The sequence below is a fragment of the Danio rerio genome, chromosome 8, assembly GCF_049306965.1.
Source record: "Danio rerio strain Tuebingen ecotype United States chromosome 8, GRCz12tu, whole genome shotgun sequence".
Lineage (NCBI taxonomy): Eukaryota > Metazoa > Chordata > Actinopteri > Cypriniformes > Danionidae > Danio > Danio rerio.
Window position 1 is genome coordinate 62,194,273 of NC_133183.1, and position 24,989 is coordinate 62,219,261.

Here is a 24,989-nt window from a genome sequence, read left to right on the forward strand (position 1 = left end):
CTAATATGCAAATTCACACAGTTTAATTTGAGTTGTGTTGTATTTATCTGCACTTTTATTGAAAATGTATAACATAAACGAAAACTAATGAATGATGTTCACTTATCCTCAGTATTATAAGAAAAATATGGGAAATTGTTATTATTTAAAAAAAAACACACCCTTGGACTGTTATTGTTTACTGCAGTGGTTCTCAAAGTGTGGTACATGTACCACAAGAGGTACATAGAGGAATAAAATATGTCTTATGTACATGGTACATATATTTCAATATGTTAACTTTACATTTAAATACAACTTGTACTTGTTACAACTTTTTTGTTTTTACTTTTAAAAGCACATTTAATTTAAAAGTTGACGTTTATAGTTTTAATTTTTTTAACTTTTGTAACTTTTTTTACTTTTAAAAGCACCTTTTTATTTAAAAGTTGATGTTTTTATTTTTTTATTTTTTTTACTTTTGTAACTTTTTTTACTTTTAAAAGCACATTTTAATTTAAAAGTTGACGTTTTTAGTTTAATTTTTTTTACTTTTTTTACTTTTAAAAGCACATTTTAATTTAAAAGTTGATGTTTTTATTTTTTTTACTTTTTACTTTTTTACTTTTAAAAGCACATTTTAATTTAAAAGTTGATGTTTTTATTTTTTTTACTTTTTTTACTTTTTTACTTTTAAAAGCACATTTTAATTTAAAAGTTGATGTTTTTATTATTTTTTTTTACTTTTTACTTTTTTACTTTTAAAAGCACATTTTAATTTAGAAGTTTATGTTTTTATTTTATTTTTTTTTACTTTTTACTTTTTTACTTTTAAAAGCACATTTTAATTTAAAATTTGACGTTTTTAGATTTTATTTTTTTACTTTTTTACTTTTAAAAGCACATTTTAATTTAAAATTTGACTTTTATTTTTTATTTTTTACTTTTTTACTTTTAAAAGCACGTTTTAATTTAAAATTCGACGTTTTAGTTTTTTTTTTACTTTTTTTACTTTTAAAAGCACATTTTAATTTAAAATTTGACGATTTTAGTTTTTATTTTTTTACTTTTTTACTTTAAAAAGCACATTTTAATTTAAAAATTGACGTTTTAGTTTTTTTTTTTTACTTTTTTTACTTTTTTAACTTTTAAAAGCACATTTTAATGTAAAAGTTGACGTTTTTGTTATTTTTTTTAACTTTTTAAAACTTTTTTTTACCTTTAAAAGCACATTTTAATTTAAAAGTTGACGTTTTTATTTAATTATTTTTCTTTTACTTTTTTTTTTTTTACTTTTCTTTACTTTTAAAAGCACATTTTAACTTAAAAAGTTGACATTTTTATTTATTTATTTATTTTTTGGTTTGTTTGTTTGTTTTTTTAAATAAGCACAGTACAGTGTTATTGTTCAAACTATTTATAATGTTTAAAGTGGCTGACCATAACATTCTTAACAATAGGAATTAATTTGCCATGTTTTTGATCTGTTAATTAATAATGATAACTAAATAAATGATTGTATTTTATAGCTGACACACAGCTATAGCTGTCACAGTGGTAAAGTTCTTTGTCGTGGGAAGAAGAAGACTGGGTCAGCGATTCGGGTAAGTAAATATCTTTTATTTGTATACATGCACAACACGCGTAGCTGTGTGTGTGTGCTCTCTCTCTTCTCCTTAAGAAGGGTGTCTCTCCGGCCCAATCACTAGAATAAACAGGTGTTGTTTATTAATTCTGACTGGCCTGCTGATTTGCTGCCGGGCTCCGAGCATGCTGATTGGAAGTCAGTGCATGTTGAAGTCAGAATTATTCACCCCCCTTTCAATTTCCTTCTTTTTTTTAAATATTTACCAAATGATGTTTATCAGAACAAGGAAATTTTCACAATATGTCTGATAATATTTTTTCTTCTGGAGAAATTCATATTTGTTTTATTTCGGCTAGAATAAAAGCAGATTTTAATTTTTTTAACACCATTTTAAGGTCAAAATTATTATAATTTTTCGACTGTCTACTGCAGTGGTTCTCAAAGTGGGGGTCGCGGGACAATGAGAGGGGGTCGCTTGGTGATTTACAAAAATCTAATAAATTTAAATAAACTTTTATGATTACCATTGTTAATCCATAACCTAGAGAAGATAAACAATAGTTACATAAAAAAATACAATATCCAAACAAAAAGCCATCAGCCTTTGGTTTTTGTTGTTGTTGTTGTTGTTTTTACATTGATTGCAACCCTTAGGATTTTTACATTAGATTAATGACAAAGCAACAGCGTCAGTGCACCAGATTTTACAGCACTACCTAAACTTTCTGACACCGTTACAGCACTCACGTACATTTAAAATACATACAGGATACTAAATATGGAGTATGATATGTAAGTGGCAGTCTCCAAAATTAAACCAAGAAAAGACTTGGGATGTAACTTAAATATTGTGCCCACCGGTCTAATTAGATGAGGTTAATATAAAATAATCATAATAAAAATGATATGGGACTGTTGCACTTTTTTGTGTTGTCAATATGCTTGTGTTTATATAGGCTGATTGGTTTGTGTGAGTGTTGTGTGCAATGTTTGTATGATTATAACCACTTACGAAAATAGTGGGGGTCGCGAGTTATTGGCATTGTTATTTTGAGGGTCCCGGGCTGAAAAGTTTGAGAACCCCTGGTCTACAGAACAAACAATTGTTACAATAACTTGCCTGATTACCTTATCCTGCCTAGTAACAACCTATAGTTAAGCCTTTAAATGTCACTTTAAGCTGTATTGAAGTGTCTTGAATATCTAGTCTAATATTATTTGCTGTCATCATGACAAAGAGAAAATAAATCAGTTATTAGAGATGAGTTATTAAAACTATTATGTTTAGAAATGTGTTGAAAAAAATCTGCTCTCCGTTAAATCAATTGGGGGGGGGGGATAAACAGGGGGTTAATAATTCTGCCCTCAACTGTATATGACCATTCATTCATTAATTTATTTTCTTGTCGGTTTAGTCCCTTTATTAATCTGGGGTCGCCACAGCAGAATGAACCGCCAACTTATCCATCATGTTTTTACGCAGCGGATGCCCTTACAGCTGCAACCCATCACTGGGAAACTGTATATAACCAATTTTGTGAAATTGCATTTTAATTTAATCTATTTCATCTTAATGGCCTTTCTTATTTAAAAGGCTTTAGTCAACTTGTAGTGGCTGAAATCAGGAGTCTGTGCTGGTGAAATCTGCTCTGCTGTTCCCAGGACCGTGACTCAAATCAGCCTGCAGCTTCAGAGCAATATGAGCAACAGCTAACGTCTTTTTTTCTGCTCCAGCGCATCTCATTCTGTGCTGTGAGCCCGTTTTCTGACTCCGTCTCTCAGTATTTCTGTCGCTGACATGAAAACGGGGGAATTTCTGTTGAATGTGAGATGTTCAAAGCTCTTCAGTGATTCACGTTCAGCTTTGATGCTCTTCTTCTGCCCACTCAAACCGAGACCCTCAGATTCAGTCCACTTATATTTATTGGCGTTATTTTCATGTTTATTTGACAAAGACAATGTGTGTTAGTAATACAAAATGTACAATGTTAGTGTATTTTTTTCTTTCTCTCTCTGTTTGCTAATTGTTAAAAAAGGAATGTTTAGATATTCTGTGCACTTTTGCGTCCAGCGTAATGGCATGTAAAACACACACAAACTCACCGGCCACTTTATTAGGTACACCTGTCCAACTGCTCGTTAACACAAATTTCTAATCAGGCAATCAGATGGCAGCAGCTCACTGCATTTAGGCATGTGCACATGGTCAAGACGCTGAAGTTCGAACTGAGCATCAGAATGGGAAAGAAAGAGGATTTAAGTGACTTTGAATGTGGCATGGTTGTTGGTGCTAGACGAGCTGCTCTGAGTATTTCAGAAACTGCTGAGCCACTGGGATTTCCACGCACAACCATCTCTAGGGTTTACAGAGAATGGTCTGATAAAGAGGAAATATCCAGTGAGCGGCAGTTCTGTGGGCGCAAATGCCTTGTTGATGCCAGAGGAGAATGGCCAGACTGGTTCCAGCTGATAGAAAGGCAACAGTAACTCAAATAAGCACTCGTTACAACCGAGGTCTGCAGAAGAGCATCTCTGAACACACAACACGTCCAACCTTGAGGCGGATGGGCTACAGCAGCAGAAGAGCACACCGGGTGCCGCTCCTGTCAGCTAAGAACAGGAAACTGAGGCTACAATTCACACAGACTCACCAAAACTGGACAATAGAAGATTGGAGAAACATTGCTGCTCTGATGAGTCTCCATTTCTGCTGACACATTCAGATGCTCGGCTCACAATTTGGCATCAACAACATGAAAGCATGGATCCATCCTGCCTTGTATCAGCAGTTTAGGCTGGTGGTGGTGGTGTAATAGTGTGGGGGAGATTTTCTTGGCACACTTTGGGCTCATTAGTACCAATTGAGCATCAACGCCACAGCCTACCTGAGTATTGCTGCTGACCATGTCCATCCCTTTATGAGCACAGTTTCTTCCAGCAGGATAACACACCATGTCATAAAGCTCAATCATCTCAGACTAGTTTCTTGAACAAGACAATGAGTTCACTGTACTGAAATGGCCTCCACAGTCACCAGAGCTCAATCCAATCAAGCACCTTAGGGTTGTGGTGGAACGGGAGATTGGCATCATGGATGTGCAGCCGACAAATCTGCAGAAACTGTGTGATGCTATCATGTCAATATGGAGAAAAATCTCTGAGGAATATTTCCAGTAGCTTGTTGAATCTACGCCACCAAGGATTAAAGCAGTTCTGAAGGCAAAACGGGGTCCAACACAGTACTAGCAGGGTGTACCTAATAAAGTGGCCGGTGAGTTTTTGTTTATTAATAACCATTTGGTGCTACATTTACAAACTGGCTCAATGCATAAGAGAATGATCTGAAAGTCAAATGACAATTTCCCGTCTAATATATATTTTAAATACATGCACTGACCTCCAATCAGCTGAATATTGCTGGATGGGCCATGTGTCAAAAAACTACTAATGGTTGTTTGTTCAAGCCTGAATTAATCAGTCCAGTCAGCTCTCTCAAATCTGTAAAAGTGGGTTGTCAGTGAGAAAATATTTCCAAACGCTATATATTTTTTTTTCCATTTTCTGAAGAAAAGATCAGTGGTGTTTCCCCGTGAAGCGCTCGCCAACAAATATCGACACTTCTACAATGGCATTACTGTGCAGCTGATAAAGTGTTCTGGGTATTGCTGTGCAGTGGTGAAGAGTTTTCCACTCAGTTTGTACTAGGTTTGAATGTGGCGTTATATGGTGCAAACTTTAAGTGATGCTCTGATGGTGAATTGCTTTAGCTGGGTGTTCTGTGTGGCTGCCATGCTTTTGCTTGGGTGTTCTGGTTGGTGGCCAGTTCATTGCCATTTAGTTTCTAGTATATCCTAATTGATTTACATGGAATTGATAGAGGACTTGCCATTGCTTTGCTGTTACTACAATGACAGGATGTGTATTGGTTGCCAGTGTGCTGCTATTGGTTTATTCTGGATGATTTCCAGGGTGTTGGGTGTTCTCATAGATATTTACATTAGATGTCGCCTGCGCTGTTGTCGTCTATTTGAAGTAATGCGTCAATAGAGACGCCATTTTAGTACAGGGTAGCACTCCTTTGAAATGAATTAGGGACCAAGGTGCAGTGGAGGACTGGCCATCCAGAGCCAGATATATATATATATATATATATATATATATATATATATATATATATATATATATATATATATATATATATATATATATATATATATATAAATATATCTATGATCGGGAGTTTTCCCAGTGGTCAGTATTTATTCATTCATTCTATCATTTTTTATTGGCTCTGTTCCTTTATTAATCTACGGTCGCCATAGCGGAATGAACTGCCAACTTATCCAGCATATGTTTTACACAACGGATGCCCTTCCAGCTGCAACCCATCACTGAGAAACATCCAATTTAGCTGATCAATTGCCTATAGTGCATGTGTTTGGATTGTGGGGGAAACCGGAGCAACCGGACGAAACCCACGCCAACACGAGGAGAACATGCAAACTCCACACAGAAATGCCAACTCGCTCGAACCAGCGACCTTCTTGCTGTGAGGCGATTGTGCCACCCACTGTGCCACTGTGACGCCCAATGGCAGTGTTCTCTTGTTTAAAGGTTTGTGGGTATTTATTTGATTGGTTTCTGTCACGTGATTTGCATGTTAATGGCGAAGGCAAGAATTCACGAGTCATGAGTCACCTCGTGTTTATTTCATTCAGATTACAAAACCAGTGAACGCTTGTTTTCAAGTTTAGTCGCTTAAAATAAAAGTAAAGATTTCAGGCTTTATGCAGTGGCATAATAGTGGGTCCTGCGTGATAAACCAACGCAATCTCACGACAATTCGGAACTTTTTGATTTAGTAGCTAATTCGTATGAATTCGTATGATCCAATTCGTACAATTTAGGACGCTAAATCCTCCAATGATGGTTGGGGTTAGGGGTGGGGTTGGGTGCCATGCCTCCTTTTTAAAATCGTACAATTCGTACAATCGTACGAATTAACCACTAAATGGACAAAATGTAAAATATTTACGTTTCCTCGTCAGATCAGGCTGGATAAACCCTCAACGCACCCCCGCCCCCCATGTCTTCACTTTGCGCAATCATAAGCCTCACCCCCCTAAAACCCCAAACCCCGCCCCCGAGTCTTCACTTCCGAGTGATCCCCGCCTTAACTCTTGGAGTGGGCCCACACATTTTGCGCTACGCCATTGGCTTTATATAGACATGTTTCTCATGTCTATATCAACAGCGTGAACACCAGAAGATTCATAATGAAGCTGCAGAAAATGTCCTAAAAACACATCTTGACCTCCTCCCTCCACCATAGAATCATCAGTCTATACTACCTGACAGACATCTTGTCATGGATTTCAGTTGTAAGAGCAACAAATAACTTGACTCTAGTTCTAGTTCTAGCTCTTAACTTCTAGTTGATCACTTGGGAAAGTGGCAGAAGGTCAAATCCTAGAAGAAGACCTACTGGAACCGGCAAGGACACAAGATTCTCACAGAAATCCGTCAAGTTTGGTGAAGGAGAAATCATGGTTTGGGGTTACATTCAGTATGGGAGCGTGCGAGAGATCTGCAGAGTGGATGAAAAGCTGATGAATAGCTGTAGCTGATAGAGAAAACTAAATCTTAAAGGGGCTAAAAATATTGACCCAAGTCATTTTTTATTTTATTTTTAATTTAAAAGAAACTAAAAGAAACAAGACGTTCGCCAAAAGAAAAATATAATAGGAAATTGCTGTGGAACACTTTGCTTTGTTAAACATCACTTGGGAAAGAATTAAAATTTCTAATAATTCTGTCTTTAACTGTACACTACCTGACTAAAGTTTTGTCGTGGATCTAATAACATGACTTCTGGACCTAAGATTCTCATAGAAATCAGTCAAGTTTGGTAAAGGAAAAATCATGGTTTGGGGTTACTTTCAGTATAGGGGCGTGCGAGAGATCTGCAACATCAACAGCCTGAGGTATCAAGACATTTGTGCTGCCCATTACATTACAAACCACAGGAGAGGGCCAATTCTCCAGCAGGATAGCGCTCCTTCTCATACTTCAGCTTCCACATCAAAGCTCCTGAAAGCAAAGAGTGCGCAGGATTGGCCAGCCCAGTCACCAGACATGAACATTATTGAGCATGTCTGGGGTAAAATGAAGGAGGAGGTGTTGAAGATGAAGCCAAAGAATCTTAATGAATATTCATTCTGTTTCCACTGCAGCAGTGACAAGACTTTTGTCTAAGCAGAGTCCGACATTACTGTCCTAATTAAATAAATCATATTTAAATAAAAATCATATTTTATTGTGGTCAAAGCATAATCTAGAGGCCTATATAAGCCACTTCTGATACTAAATCATCAACTAGAAGTCCAGTTATTATTTGTTGCTCCAAAACTTTCGTCAGGTAGTGTTTAGCCAATGATTGGCTCCAATGTCTTCTTCCATATTGAATATCATGTGGTATCACTGTAGTATTTACATTTTTCAATATAAGTTGAATACGGCGAGGTGAGTTTGTGTGATCCAGAACATGCAGCATGCACCTGAGGTGTTGTGAAACTCACACTGAGTAAAAGCTGAAACTCTCAAACAGAATACGAAACACACAAGTCATAAACTCCCTCATTTCCATTTCATCTAATATTACCATTAACCCTCTCATTACCAGTTCTCCAGATGAAGTGTGCTGATGATCTCGCGAGCACACGTTCGCTCCCAGTAACAGCAGGACGGATGTTATGTCTAATATTTTCACCTGAGAAACTCCCTCAGAGCGATTGGCTCCGGGCTGTAAACTGTTATTGTGACATTTAAAGGTTAAATATGGTTAAATGTCAGGACGATGCGGGCAGGTGAGAGAGGCCCCATCCATGAAGACACATCCGAAACTTCAACATCATGTCGGATCATAACATCTGACAGCTTCAAAACAAAGACTCTAAAATCATCATGGGGTTTTCCGACGTTCTTTTTTTTAAGAGCTCGTCTTATACTGTTGAAGTCAGAATTAGTAGCCCCCCTTTATATTTTCCCCTAATTTCTGTTTCAACACATTAGTTGGTAATAGTTTTAATAACTAATTTCTATTAACTGATTTATTTTCTCTTTGCCATAATGACCGCACAAATTAGACTATTCTTCAAGACACTAGTATTCAGCTTAAAGTGATATTTAAAGGCTTAACTAATTAGGTTAATTAGGCAAGTCGTTGTACAAACAGTGGTTTGTTCTGGAGACAATCCAAACCAAATATTGCTTAAGGGGGCTAATAATATTGACCTTAAAATGAAGTTAAATAAATTAAGAACTGCTTTTATTCTAGCCAAAATAAAACAAATTAGACTTTCTCCAGAAGAAAAAATATTATAGAAAATACTGTGAAAAATTCCTGAGTCTGTTCAACATCATTTGGGAAATATTGTTAAAAAATGGGGAAAAAATCACAGGAGGACTGATAATTTAGACTTCAACTGTATTCAGCTAATTTGTAGCTGTAACAGTGGTGTTTTGCTGTTAATGGGGCTTTTCCCCTGCTCATTTCAAGGCTATAGTCAAACATTTCCATTAGTGAACACAATGTTCCGGCTTCTCTGTTTATTATGTTAAAAATGGAAACATGTCATTGTTGGGGCAGTTCAACCAAAAATGAAAAAATACTCACTATTTACTCTCCCTCAAGCTGTTCCAAACCTTTACACGTTTTATTTTTTTTCTGTTGAACACAAAAGAAGACATTTTGATGAAGGCTGCAAATCATTTTTCTAAAGTAGCAAAAGCAAATACTATTAAAGTCAATGAATACACGTCTCCAGCATTCTTCAAAAGATCTTCTTTTGTGTTTAACAGAATATATATATAAATATATATAAAAAACATTGAGTTATTTAACCCAATGGTTGAGTTAAAAATATTAGTGCTTTGTTGGGTTGTTTTCAACCTTTATTGGGTTATTTATTAATAACTCAACCAGTTGTGTTAAATATTTGGTGCTTTGTTGGGTTATTTTTAACCTTTATTGGCTTATTTATTAATAACTCAACCAGTTGGGTTAAATATTAGTGCTTTGTTGGGTTATTTTTAACCTTTATTAGGTTATTTATTAATAACTCAACCAGTTGTGTTAAATATTTGGTGCTTTGTTGGGTTATTTTTAACCTTTATTGGGTTATTTATTAATAACTCAACCAGTTGTGTTAAATATTTGGTGCTTTGTTGGGTTATTTTTAACCTTTATTGGGTTATTTATTAATAACTCAACCAGTTGAGTTAAATATTTGGTGCTTTGTTGGGTTATTTTTAACCTTTATTGGCTTATTTATTAATAACTCAACCAGTTGGGTTAAATATTTGGTGCTTTGTTGGGTTATTTTTAACCTTTATTGGGTTATTTATTAATAACTCAACCAGTTGGGTTAAATATTTGGTGCTTTGTTGGGTTATTTTTAACCTTTATTGGGTTATTTATTAATAACTCAACCAGTTGTGTTAAATAGTTGGTGCTTTGTTGGGTTATTTTTAACCTTTATTGGGTTATTTATTAATAACTCAACCAGTTGAGTTAAATATTTGGTGCTTTGTTGGGTTATTTTTAACCTTTATTGGGTTATTTATTAATAACTCAACCAGTTGAGTTAAATATTTGGTGCTTTGTTGGGTTATTTTTAACCTTTATTGGCTTATTTATTATTAACTCAACCAGTTGGGTTAAATATTTGGTGCTTTGTTGGGTTATTTTTAACCTTTATTGGGTTATTTATAAATAACTCAACCAGTTGGGTTAAATATTTGGTGCTTTGCTGGGTTATTTTTAACCTTTAATGGGTTATTTATAAATAACTCAACCAGTTGTGTTAAATATTTGGTGCTTTGTTGGGTTATTTTTAACCTTTATTAGGTTATTTATTAATAACTCAACCAGTTGTGTTAAATATTTGGTGCTTTGTTGGGTTATTTTTAACCTTTATTGGGTTATTTATTAATAACTCAACCAGTTGGGTTAAATATTTGGTGCTTTGTTGGGTTATTTTTAACCTTTATTGGGTTATTTATAAATAACTCAACCAGTTGGGTTAAATATTTGGTGCTTTGTTGGGTTATTTTCAACCTTTATTAGGTTGTTTATTAATAACTCAACAAGTTGGGTTAAATATTTGGTGCTTTGCTGGGTTATTTTTAACCTTTATTGGGTTATTTATAAATAACTCAACCAATTGGGTTAAATATTTGAATTTCATTATTTTAGTTTAGTTAAGCTCTAACGCAATAATATTGTTTTTTTAAATCAAATTATCTCTCCTTGTCGTGTTTTTTTTATTCATTTCATCATCCAAGACCATCTTTTAGAAGTGTTTGGATGTGGTTAAAATGTATTGTACATTGTGGACAGAGTGGAGCCTGCTGCAGCTGCTGGACAGTCTCCATACAGCACACAGAGCTCCATATTCTGCTCCATCAACACCGGATTCTCTGCTTGCACAGGTTATATCTGTCTGCACGTTGTTCTGTTTCTTCATTTTTTGTGATTCTTGATTTATATTAACAAAAGTGTCTGGAACTAAAATGTAATGGAAATAAAGCATTTTCAATATTTTTGAAAACAATGTTATTTATTATAAAACTAATAATACTAGTAGCAATAGTAATACCAGAATGGAAAAAAATAACATTTATCAAAATAACCCAATGCACTGGGTTAAAATAGTTGGGAAGGTGCTATAATGATATATAGTTGGGTTAAATGTTGGGGTATTTTTAACCCAGCTATTTTAACAGAGTATAATTTATTAAAAAAACATGATTTCTGAACACTGCAGTGGCAAAACAAAAATCTACAAAAATGTACAGAGAAAGTTTTTGCACGGTTTGTGTAATCATTTGTATTGGCGTTTTTGCAGAACAGTGATGTGCACGCTTCTTGTTATGCTAAATTACAGTTCTGTCCCCTTTTTCGGTTTCTGAGGTTTCGCTAAGCACAATGCTTCTGTCCTGATTATCATTTTCATAATAAGTACAAAGGGGAAAAACTGAGAACAATACTTTCACCAGTGCTCACGTCTGCCTCAGGGCAAACCCACGCTCATGCACTTCCAGTATGACGATGATGATGATGATGATGATGATGATGGCTTTAATGCAAATCTCTTATTTAATTAACATATTAAATATAATCCACTTAAAGGTTCTGAGGAGTTTTTTAGATGTTAAAGGATATCTATAAGCTAGTTTGCTCCAAAACAGTGACAAAATTCATGTTTAGCAGATATAAACCTGATATAAACATGTAAAGCTCGCAGTTTGTCTCTTCCACCTAAATGGATCGACGATTGTTTGACGTCCCCTCACACTTCAGTTTCTCATCAAATCTTCTGACCAATCAAATGCTCTCTAGTACCCGACATGCCCCGCCCCTTTGTTTCCTTGGCTTTTTTATTTGATGCACTTGAGCTTGGCCAAAGCTTGAGCTGTGATAAAACTAAACGCTATTGGCTGCTTTCGAAAAAGGGGGAGGAGCTACTGTATGTTTTAGTTGAGATTGTCAAATAATAAATAAAAAGTTAGCATTTTAAAAGCCTTTAGCGATATCTACTCTTATTTATAAATGTCTCAGTGGAGAATTTTGTCACTTGTGTCAATTTTAATAATTTGATTGTGTGTAAATGGGAAATCTTTTACCATCAAACTGTTCTGTTCACTGTGGTTTTGTGTAGATGTTTCACATCTTATAATTAATCTGATCTTCACTGATGCTTCACTGAAAAAAAAGAACAGTTTCTGTGTTGTGATTCACTGGTGTTTTCCGGTTATTTTGCTGTAATGATTTGTATTATGGAGCCTTGATCTCAAGTCTGTCGTCTTTTTTAGTGTTGAACATTTAATGCTGGAAAGAAAGTGACTTTTGTTGACTTTTTTTGTAGTTTGAAGCAATATTTTATGTATGAAATAATTTCATAATTGCCTCAAAATTTAAATGTACTTAACTGTTAGAAACGTACGTTCTATACAGTATGAATGTGAGTATGAATGGAACTTGGACATCCGCCATTTTGTCTTGATCACGTGACCTATCCACGGCAATTGCGTCGCTTCACGGTAAAGTCTAGATCGGATATGCGGCCGACCGGAAGTGCGCTATGCACATTAATAAAGCAGCATTTTTTAATGACACTGTATAACAATAATTTATATTTTTACAGTACTGTGGGGGTAGGGTTTAGGGTTGGGGTGGGGGTAGGCGTTCAAAAATAAATTTTATTGGGTTATTTAATAGATAACATAACTAATACTCGGTACAACTACTGTTTTTACATTACTGTGACGGTTGGGTTTAGGGTTGGGGTGGGGGTAGACGTTAATAAAATAAAACAAATGAGAAATTTAATAAATAATAGAAATAATTCTCGTTAACTTCCGGCCGCAAACGTATCCGCTCTAGCAACAACCTCGCTTCACTCCCATGCAAGAATTTTCTCGCGGTGCATCAAGGGATTGTCACACTGTAAAAAAAAAAATCTGTAATTTTACGGTTTATTTCCGGCAGCTGGGGTAAAATAACAATCGTTAAATTACAGAAAATTACTGTAAAATAACAAAGGTTTAAATTTAAGGAAATTTCTGTAATTTAATGTCCGTTTTTTTACGGTAAATTTCTATAATTTATCAGCCGCTATTTTACGTTTTTTCGGGCACCCCATAGCTGTCGGTAATAAAGCATATAATTGCAGATTTTTTTTTTTTACAGTGCAGGGCCGGAGCAAGCTCCAGGTGGGGGGAGGGGGGATGCCTATTGCCTCTATGGACGCTGGTGTGGTGAGAAATCAGAATCTCACCGGAAGTAGTAGGTCATCCGAGTACTTCTCGCATACTGATTTTCGAATTCTATGATTTCTGTCGTACTACTCGGCTTGCATACTGTTTTTACTATATAGTATGGAAGTATGCGATTTCAGACACAGCCAATGACACTGAGAAAAAGTTGTAAATAAAGCAAAAAAGTTTAATGGAGTGTCAATATTTAATTTTGGAAAAATAGTAGTAAATTTGCTGTTACTTGTACAGTTAAAATTTATAAGCAGTTTCTTAAAATTGTTTTCATGTTTTCTTCAGTGAATATTCCTTTCTCATTCTTCTGTGTATTTCCATATCACTGAAACTACTGCATATTTTTGATAAGTGAAAAAATCTTTTTAAATGCTTAAATGAACAGTTATCTATCTGATGCAGTGTCAGAAAATGTAAAACTAAATAATTAATTCATTTTCTTTTCGGATTAGTCCCTTTATTAATCTGGGGTCGCCACATGAACTGCCAACTTATCCAGCATGTTTTACGCAGTGGATGCCCTTCCAGCTGCAACCCAACACATGGGAAACAAATACGTAAAATATGTTTGTATATTGTAACATATTTATAATTTTTTCCACCAAAATTCATACACTTTTTTGTGTTGTTGATAGTCATTATGTCCACCTAACCTATTGATGAACTACTGCAGCAGGAAATAAAATCACTTTTTTAACTTAAAGTGAATGATTATTATAGTAAAAATAAATGTATTAATTGCTCTGTTTTAAATAGTATTCAAATTGTTTTTGACTGTACATGGTTTTGTTTTAAATGTAAGTATTTGGACTGCTTTTGGGCAATCAAGTTATATTAAAATAATTTTAAAATTTCAATTTGGTAATTCTGATGTAGGCTAATATGTTCTTATTATTACCATTAATTTTCTTATCCAACTTATCTAGCGCATTTGTTTTACGCAGCGGATGCCCTTCCAGCTGCAATCCAACACTGGAAAACACCCATACACTTAAGCATTAATTTCAACGTTAAATCATTTGGATATATTATATGTTGAATATGTGTGGATTATGTTGTTCCAATCGACTTAAAATCAACATCATTTCAACGTTAGATAGACAAACCAATTAGGTCGATTATATGTTGAAAATGCGTGGATTCTATAACGTAGTTTCGATCGACTGAAAATCAACATCGATTCAACGTTGGGTAAGTAACCAATTGCGTCGATTTCACGTTAGATTTTATTGGAGTGCCCGACATCGTTTCAACATTACCCCGATGAGCAAAACGATGTTGAATCAACGTCGGTGATCAACGTGGATTCGATATCAAAAGAAACGTTGATTTTAAGTTGAATTTAAGTCATTTTGCTATCTGGGTTGCATTCACTTTCATGTACACTACGGCTAATAGTTTATTCAATTAAATGTGTCTTTGGACTGTGGGCGAAACCGGAGCACCAGTGACCCAGAGGAAGTACACGCCAACACTGGGAGAACATCACTCCACACAGAAATGCCAACTGACCCAGCCGACCTTCTTGCTGTGAGGCGATCGTGCTACCCACTGCGCCACCGTGACGCAGGTCATTTTAGGGGTAATTATGGGATTATTTCACCAAATGCTATGTGTTTTTGAAACGCTGGGTTTTCTGGTTCATTTTATTGGGTTATTTTTTAAGCTTTCTTTACCCATGTGTAGTCACTGTAAAGTGTTGTTTTTCGCGCGCTATGGACATCACACTCAGTTCAAATCGTAACGGTTGAGAGGACTAACGTTAAGGGATTGAGCAGAGACTGTAACGGTGAGTAAAACTGTTGAATAAAACTAGCCTATTATACTGATCTAGAGTGGTCAAATAAAAGTAGTCAGAAATTATGTTGGGCAAAAATTAAGTCCCTTTTGTATTCCAGTCTTTGGTTTAAATAAATAAGTAGTCTAACGTTTATTGAACACAGAGATGCCCTTCAGTCATCTAATGGGATAGTTAACACACACAAAAAATAATTATTTACACGGTCTGTCATCAATTATTGCATTTTAACACGGTCACAAATGTCTATATGTATTTGTTTGCAGACATTTTGTTGGTTTGTTGAACTTGAAGCTGACTGGCTTTAGTGGCTAACATTGGTCATAGATATTGTGGTTTATGTTTAATTTAAAATTCCAAAACATTTCTAATGTTGTAATATCAAGGCCAAAAAACAAAGAAGCATTCAAAATATTTTTCTTATTTGCCTTTTTATTTACTAATAGTTTTAGTCATAGTCATGCTAAATTTCTGGGCTTATGAAATAACAATTCACCCATAAATAATGCTATTCTGAACGTATAATAGAGGTTAAAAGGGAAAAGGGTACTTCTTAGTTCACTCGAAAGTAAACATTTACTCTCTCAAAAGGTTCCAAACATTTTTAAGTTGCTTTATTCTGTTAAATACTAACAAATCTATTTTAAAGCATTAGTGTAAACCTCTAACCATATGCTATACTCAGGGTTCATACACATTTTACTACTAAAATTACATGACTTTTTCATGACTTTTCCAAAACTTTCAGGTGAATATTCATAATCTAATGTTTCATTTAATGTCCACATACACTACATGTAAAAATCGAATTTATTACAGCATATCAAAAAATATGACAATCTGTGTATAGCCTTGTTTATTATCTCTAAATAAGTTTTAGAAAAGTATCTGTGTGACAACATTTTAGAAATGTTGGCGTGTGTTGTCGTAAGACTTAAGAATAGTACAAATTAGCTTTTTATGCATTATAAAACAATTACAATAAGGAATTCGAATAACAACATTCATCTAGGCTATTTATACAACAGAGCACAAATAATTATCAAATCAATAAAATAATAATACAAAAATGCACTTAAACCATAGAATAAACACACAAACACAATTAATGAAAGAAAGACAAATTTACACTGGGTTTAGCATCCGCAGTTAGAGTTAGCCCTGCAGTTAGAGATGGTTTCTAGACACCAATCTCAAAAATGTAGCTTGAATTACGACGAATGCGAGTGAAAGAGAGCCGAAGCTGAACTGCGAGGTGCTTTTTTTCCACCCCAAACAGAGAACATAACCCTTCAAGCATATTAACCCTTTAAACATATTTAAGGAGATGGATTTTTGTTTAACAAATTTATTTCAAGGACTTTTCCAAAATATTTTAGGTTTATTTGTTTTTCCAAAGCTTTTCCAGGCCTGGAAAATGCCTTGTCAAAATTCATGACTTTTCCAGGTTTGCCAAGATCGTATGAACATTGAATACTACAGGGAAAACAAACACTATGAAGTAAGCAATGTTTTCAGCTGTATTTAAAATATATTCTTCTGTGATCAACTGAATCTCAAACAGGTTTGGTAAAAGTAAATGATGACAGAATATTCAGTTTAGGGTAAAGTTCTCACAAAACTCCGAGTCCCATGGTTCTTGGTGATGTGCTCGTGCACGCTGAGAGGCAAAGCGCGCGCCCGTGGAAGTGAGAAGCGCGTGCTGAAACTGAACCGTCAATTACTGCTCAACCACGACAATAAACGCTGCTCAAATCACCATCTGCGGGCGACGAGCTTCAAAAATGGGTAAGAAGTGATGTTCGCTGATATTAAACTGTTACCGTCAATGCGGGATAACTTTATAAAGTCTAATACTAACATTAATATTGAACGAGCTCAGCTCGTGGCTATTTTAAAGCTTTAAACAAGATGTAAATCTCCGTGAACTGGTTTCCAGACAGACAGTAAAATCAGAGTAGACTTTAATAACGAAGTCAGAGTTGAAATGAAGCCAAATCCCACGTGTATAAGGTTAAATGTCCTAACATATTTATTTAAGATATTATTTGTGCTATAATGAATTGATGATGGCGATACATCTGAAATTACTTGGCTATTGAAATTATTTTATTGACTTGAATTAAAACGTGCATATCTTTTTACTAGTGTCTAGTATATTTTTAGAAGAATTTTTAAGAAGCAAACGTCTGTATAATATTGTTTATTATCTATTTAGTAATGTGTATTGTTGTATATATTAACTTATATGTATATATAAACTTTGCATTAGCCAGAAAGCTAGAATACGATTGATATATATATATATATATATATATATATATATATATATATATATATATATATATATATATATATATATTTAGTATAATTTATGTAGAAAAATGTTGATATACATTTAATTATCGATGATATACATGTTTTATTTAACAGATTTTTTGCACATTTTACAATTAACTACAGAGAAATAGCAAGTAGCTCTGTATTAAGCGTGACATTTTGATTTAGAAAGTATTATCTTGTAGGATTTACTACACTAATATGCTTTTTTTATTTACACCTTCAAAAATACATTTTACAGTAGAGTTATAGAAACATACTAGTCATATTAATGAAAAAAAAAAACATTTATTTTATTGGTAAGGATTAGCAATACGGTCTCATTTGTTAACAAATAGTTAAACACAAGTTTAGATGTTTTAGCAGCGAATCGGTACATGTAATGAACAAAAATGAATGTAAATCCAAGTATTTTTCATTGCTAGTTCATGTTAACTAATGCAACTCACTTTATTGTGAAGTGTTACCATATTATTAATGGTAAGTGGCTTGACGTTACAGCTATTTCTGTCATTTTGAGTAATTTGAATGACAGTAATAAGAACTAGATATGAGTAACCATAACAAGTTTTGCTCTTTGAGGAAGTGGTTTAGAGAAATAGCACCACATTGCTGTTGAAGCGTAAAATCCCTCATCAGATATACAAACTGATGCGAATGAGCCTTGATCTGCTTCATGAAAGAACTTTTCAGTTTAGGAAACTTTATCAAGCATCACAGATTTAAGGATAATTACCATTCAGTGTGTTCTGATGTCACGAACAAAGCCGTAATTGCGTAATGACGCGGTCATTGTGATGTTATCACACTTTCTGGCTTTGTTTTCAGGACAAGATGGTCAGTGCAGGAAATGGTAGACTTGCAGACAAGAAAGCCGCAGTTTAATCGTAAAGTTTGAATACTGAAGCTGACATATTTCTGAGTGATGCGGACAATAGTTGACTCCCAGAAACAATGCAGAAGTGTAGCAGTGATAATATCAGTGTTTTTTTGCGCTGCGGCTCAGAAGGGGAAGTCGAATAACAGCAGCCTGTTGAACTGCCCTGGCACAGGAAGCGTCTGATCTCGAAAGCCAAGCGTTTCTGGATGTTTCAGACACTGATGCGAGAAGGGGAAGTGGAGACTTTAACCCATAATTCAGTGCTGGTGCGGTTTGTCAATAAGATGCTGTCAGGTGCCTGATGGTCACATTGTGTTGCTGCTGTTCACACCAGAACGCCTGAACACTAGATGGCTTGATATGCATGCTTGTGGCCTCATATTTGGCCACAGACATGGTTTATGATATAAATATATGGCACATTTCTGAGACAAAATTCTAATTATCATATATAGTCAGAGTAGTTTATATTTAATTCAATTCATCTTTATTTCTATAGCACTTTTACAATGTAGATGGTGTTAAAACAGCTTAACATTGAAGTTATAATAAATTTAAACTGTGTCATTCCAGGTTTCAGAGTTGAAGTTCAATTTAGTGTAGTTTAAATGGTACTGCTGAAAGTCCAAACAATGAGGAGCAAATCTAATCGATGCACAGCTTCACAAGTCCCAAACCAAGCAAGCCAGTGGCGACAGTGACTAGGAACAAACTTCACCAATTGACGAAAGTGAAGGAAAGTCTCTCCTTGAGAGAAACCAGGCTCAGTTGGCACAATCATTTCTCCTCTGGCCAAACTTCTTGTGCAGAGCTGCGGTATATAATATGTAGTAAAGACTACATTTGTAAAATATTTTAAATTCAAATATATCTTATGTTTTATTTACTAATTTCTAATAACTAATTTCTTTTGTCTTTACTACAATCGAAAATTATTTGTGCCTCTTCACTGCTAAAAATCCCATTTTTACTTAGATTTTAGTCTCGTGTCTTGTCCAAATATCTAAAAATTTTTAAATCAAGATGCATTTTCTAGACAAGCACTGAATATTGTCTTGTTTTAGGGAATAATATGTCAAAATTAAGTGAGTTTTTTTTCAATAAAACAAGCTAAATAATCTGCCAATAAGTTAAGCAAAATAATAATATGTCTAAAGGAAAAGCTTGCTTACTCTGTTTGCAGATTAATTAGCTTGTTTTAAGGAAAAACTGAGTAAACTTTGACTCATTATTTCTGAAAACAAGACAATATTTTTAGTTTGTCTAGAAAATGCTTCTTGATTTAAGGCTTTTTAGGTATTTAGATAAGCAACAAGACAAAAACTGAAGTGTTGTTCAAACTAATTTAAAATGAACTAAAACAACACAAATCTTAAAATTTGGGGACAGCTTAATTGTTTTATGTTCAATCCACCTAAATTTGTTAACATAATCGATTTGTGTTGAGACAACCTGAATGAATTCTACATTTTTACAGTGTATGATGATAACCACAGAATGTTTAGTAGTGATTTAGCAAGATACTGGTATAAATAAAGTGTTATTAAAGGCTTAACTGGGTTAATTGTGTTAACTAGGGAATTTAGGTTAATTAGACAAGTCACTAGATGACAGTGGTTAGTAGTATGTTTATGTTTTAAAAAAAAGTCTTAAAGGAGCTAAAATGATTGCCCTTAGCCATTTTTATATAATTCCAGCCAAGCAAAACGAAATAAGATTTTCTCTAGAAGAAAAAAATATATTAGGAAATAATGCAGAAAAATTTGGCTTGCTCTTTTTAACATCACTTGGGAAATAATTGGAAATAGTAAAAATAAATAAATACAGGTTGGCTAATAATTTTGACTGTAGATGTGTGTATACGATGTGTCGTTTTAGTTTGCCAGTTCTGAAATGTGTCTCTTTTTAATTCAAGAGTAACTATCACATAGCTGTGGTTTATGCATACAGACAGGAAGCAGTGTTGTAATCATGTGGTTTCATATTAGAACGTTCTTTCTCTTTCTCTCTTATGCGTACGTTTAATTCAGGAGTTTAAACGCAAAACTGCTTCTCGTAAAGGGTGTAAACATGAGATGACTTTCATATTTAATGTCAGCGGTATTCACAGATTTGAGACGGGGGATGTTTAAAGGGGCAGTTCACACAAAAAATTAACATTTTCTCATCAGTTACACTCAAGTGGTTCTAAAATCTTCTGTTAAACAAAAAAACACGTCTAGTTAGTGTCGATTATATTGTTAAAGTGAATTTCTTAAGTCATGTTAAACATTATGAATGACTTCCTTCTGTTAAGATCATAATATTGTGACATAAATTATTTTTAAAATCATTGAAAAAGAGCTTGAGTAACATATAAATATTGGATGAATAACTTTTAAGTACTAAAATGGCAAAAAAAAATTGTATAGAAATTATTTAATGCTTCATAAAAATTAACAAACTAACCAAAATATTGTACAATTATTAAAAAAATATTATAAGGATATTATATAAAATGATATTATATAAAAAACGTACAAAAGTCACTTTATATGCATAGAAAAAGTATTAAATGTGAGTAAAGTGCTTACTTTAATGTTTCAAGTTAAGTTTGCAAAAATAAAATGTCAAAATATGTGTAAAATAGTGTTCCATAGTCATTCAGCACAACAGATTTATTTATGTAAAGATCAATAAACATACCTATTATAACCTGTATGTGTCAAGATTTATTAAAGAACATGTGATTATAATAAATAACATGCTATTTAAATTGATTAAAAACTTCCATCTCACAAAAGGGTGGTTTAAAAGTAGTATAAACATAAAAAATTATTTTTAATTTCCCTTATTTGTAAATGTACATTCTTTTCTTTTGAGTTTTTCAGTAGAAAGTCATACAGGTCATGATTTGCATGAATAAATGATGAGTGCATTTCATCAAAACATTTAAGTAGTTGCTTTCTGAAGCACGTAGTAGAAAATTCTTCAAATGATCTGAAGTTTCTCTTAGTCCTTAAAGTCAATCATACTCCTAGTTTTTTATATCTGCTTCCACAAAATAATAATTATACTACCGTAAATTATTTAGGTGATCAGGTGCCATGCTTTCTAGATATCATAATAGAATTCATAATCACCAAAAAGGTTTAATAAAATAAACAATTTTTGTCACTGTACAGGTTTCAGTTTGTTTGCATAATGTTGAAACTAACTAATACGCTGGGCTTTGTTTAGTGTTGGACCCTCGAGGAGAGGTCGATGCTGCTGAAGGAGAACTTGAAGACTGTGAGAAGAAAAACCAGGAGCTAAATTCGCCAAACCAGGTAAACCTCAGCTCATTATTGACTCATTGTAAGCCTGAAAGAATTCTCGGATATCATATGACTTGGGTCTATTTCATTTGTGTGGCCAAAGCTGCGTAACAGTTCCCAAATTTCTGCTTTCTATTGTTCCACTGACTACTAAAAGCACTTAACCTATTTTTGAGGGGGTGAACCGTCCCTTTAGGGCGTCAGTACGGATGATCTGTCAAAGTTTAAGTGTAAACACGAATTTGAATTTGTGTGCGGTTCATGTAAATTTGACAAAACCGATCCTCCTAATGTGGCTGGGGTGAAAAAATTTGCTTGCAAAAATAACATCTCACTTCCCCTTTCAGTCTAATGACTGTTGCCAAATTGATTTCTGGTATTGTTGCTTTATTTCGGTTAGAGTGAATGCTGATGTCAGGAACAGTAGTCAGTCACATGATATATGACTTTGTCATCTTGCGCTCAGATGCTTCGATAGACTTTCGTTTTGCAATCTTTTTTTTGTATTTATTTAAGCAATCTGTATGCCAGCATTTTTACATGAATTGACTCAACAGCCTTCAGTTCCCTTTTTCACTCTCTTTGAGTTTTCAGTTCTTTATTTCTCTCGTATGGTCGGAATAATGAGTAAATAGTCGAGTTTTGCTTTGCTGGAATTGATCAAATGTGTCATATACAGTGCACTACCTGAGAAAAGTCTTGTCGTCTATCCAAGTTTTAGAAACAGTAAATAATAACAGGACTTCTAGTTGATCATTTGGTGTCAGAAGTGGCTCGTATGAAAGGCGAAGGCCTCTAGATGACACTTATTTGAGCACAATAGTCTATGATCATGCCTTGATTTTGAATGATTTGATTAGGACAGTAAGGTCTGACTCAGCTTAGACTAAACTCTCATCACTGAACAGAAATAATGTCCAGTATAGAATATAAAGTCCTGCTGCAGTGGAGACAGAATGAATATTGTGTCTGACTCCATCATGAGCTTGGAGGACTGCATCCATACATCTCTGACATGACTCAAATCACTGATTAATAAAGTCATCTGGAATGGCAAAGACAGCGTTCAGCAGGACTCCCAGAGTTCATCAAGACTCTTTGTGTTCATCTTCAATCCTCCATCTTACCCCAGACATGCTCAATAATGTTCATGTCTGGTGACTGGGCTGGCCAATCCTGGAGCAGCTTGACCTTCAGGATCTTTGATGTGGAGGCTGAAGTATGAGCAGGAGCGCTATCCTGCTGGAGAATTGTCCCTCTCCTGTGGTTTGTAATGTAATGGGCAGCACAGATGTCTTGACACCTCAGGCTGTTGATGTTGCAGATCTCTCGCTGATCTCTCGTTACATTGCCCATTCTGAATGTAACCCCAAACCATGATTTTTCCTTCACCAAACTTGAGTGATTTCTATGAGAATCTTGGGTCCAGAAGTCAAGTTATTACTTGTTGCTCTTACAACTGACATCCACGACAAGACTATTGTTAGGTAGTGTACAGTTAAAAACAGAATTATTAGAAATTTTAATTCTTTCCCAAGTGATGTTTAACAAAGCAAAGTGTACCACAGCAATTTCCTATTATATTTATCTTTTGGCGAAAGTCTTGTTTCTTTTAGTTTATTTTATGTTAAAAAAATGACTTGGGTCAATATTTTTAGCCCCTTTAAGATTTAGTTTTCTCTATCAGCTACAGAGCAAAACAGTTGTCCAATGACTTTCCAAATTAATCCCACTTGCCTAGTTAAAGGGGTAGTTCACCCAAAAATGAAAATGTCTTCTTAATTAACTCACCCATAGTTAATCCAAGATGTAAGTGACTTTTCTTCTTCAGTAGAACATTAAAGAAGATTTCAAGCTGAATCTGTTGTTCTTGGTGAGTCATATAATAGCAGTGAAATGGTGTTTTAGATTCAAAATAAATGCACACAAACGAGTCCAAACCAATAGCTACGGCTCCTGATGACACACTGAGGTCTTGTGAAGCCGAATGATTGGTTCATGTAAGAAATTGAACCTTATTTGTAATATTATCAGCTTTAATCCACAACCAGGTCAAATAGTGTGCGAATGTAGTCTGACTGTAGTCTGGTCACTTTTAATAACATCAATAAACTGCATCACCTGACCTCCTGTCCAAGTGAACTCTCACATGTTCATCATTAAAGCGACAGGACTATAATCGGATACGCTTCTGGATTTATTAGTTATTAAAATTGTTATGTGTAAAAATGTTCACTAAAATGAGGGTTAATAAATTTGTCTGTATCCTACTTATGGACATCCACATACAAACAATCACTGATGTGTTTTTTTTCTCACACACTTTTCCGGTAAATGAAAACAGTGTTTGTATGCTAGAGCAAACATGCATCATATTTCCAGAGCAGCATCAGAAGTTGAAAGCCGTGTGGTTTTGGTGGCGAGCACTGGTCATGCCACTATGTGTTCATCAGTGTGTACAAATGCTCATTTTGAGAGTGTTATTGACACGTCCGCTGCAGACGAACCCACGCACTTTTCCGAAATTTGAATGAGGTGGAAATTTCAGAGCTGCATCTCGCAGAAAGTCTCTCACAGCAGGGTCTGTGCTACTTTTAACCACAGTTCGAGAGGGACGGGGGCACAGTTCTCAACACACATACACCAAAAAAAAAAAAACTTCCTGTTTGAAACCTGAAGGTAGCGTTGAAGAGATGAACTCTTCCCTGTTGTGGTCTTGATATGACTGTATTCATTTCAACAAGTGATGTTTTTGTTATATATCAAGTGCCTTTTAATAGTCAGTTCCTCCAGGATTTTGCAAGCCCAGTTGTTTTTGAGATTAAACTTTTTTTTTTTTTAAGCAAAACAAACATTTTGCTATGAGTTATGTGTCATTTTAGTCATTACAAACGTATTTTAGTCATTAAAAATGCACCTACAGAAATCCTGGAGTGACTGAATAGTTGATTGAGAGCACATTTTAAACATTTTGGTGTGCATTTCAACAGTACTTTGATCCAACTTGTGGTAAAATAATGATTTTATAACAATTTTATGATAAAACAAGAAAGAAAATCTAAAAATACAGTAGCCCAGTATACTGTGTAAATATTTTGCGTTATCATTCTCATATTAAGATTTTAAGTTTTTCAAAGAACATTCCAGTTAAAGTTAAAGAAAATTCCAGTTTTAAATATAAAGAATTATTATATTATATCATAATTTTATTATATATATTTTATTATTGCCATCCACTCCTTTAGCAGCACTGCTTTTAATATTTCTCCTTCATTT

The 24,989-nt window shown here is 34.3% G+C and overlaps 1 protein-coding gene across 3 annotated transcripts in view; it reads left to right on the plus strand.

Moving 5' to 3' along the window:
• The first annotated feature begins 14,653 nt into the window (after window positions 1–14,653).
• Window positions 14,654–24,989, plus strand: part of arid5a (AT-rich interactive domain 5A) — a 30,011-nt gene continuing 19,675 nt past the window's right edge. Inside the window, exons 1-3 of one of the 3 annotated variants that reach the window (XM_073909065.1) lie at window positions 14,654–14,981; window positions 15,086–15,188; window positions 21,637–21,725. Coding sequence is in view for 2 of the 3 variants with exons in the window: in XM_073909064.1 (XP_073765165.1) it covers window positions 14,900–14,981; window positions 21,637–21,725 (171 nt within the window). In the remaining variant the exon portion in view is untranslated. Of the gene's footprint in view, window positions 14,982–15,085; window positions 15,189–16,898; window positions 16,986–21,636; window positions 21,726–24,989 lie in introns of those variants that run through there. The other 2 variants (XM_073909064.1, NM_001327774.1) reach the window with 2 other exon arrangements.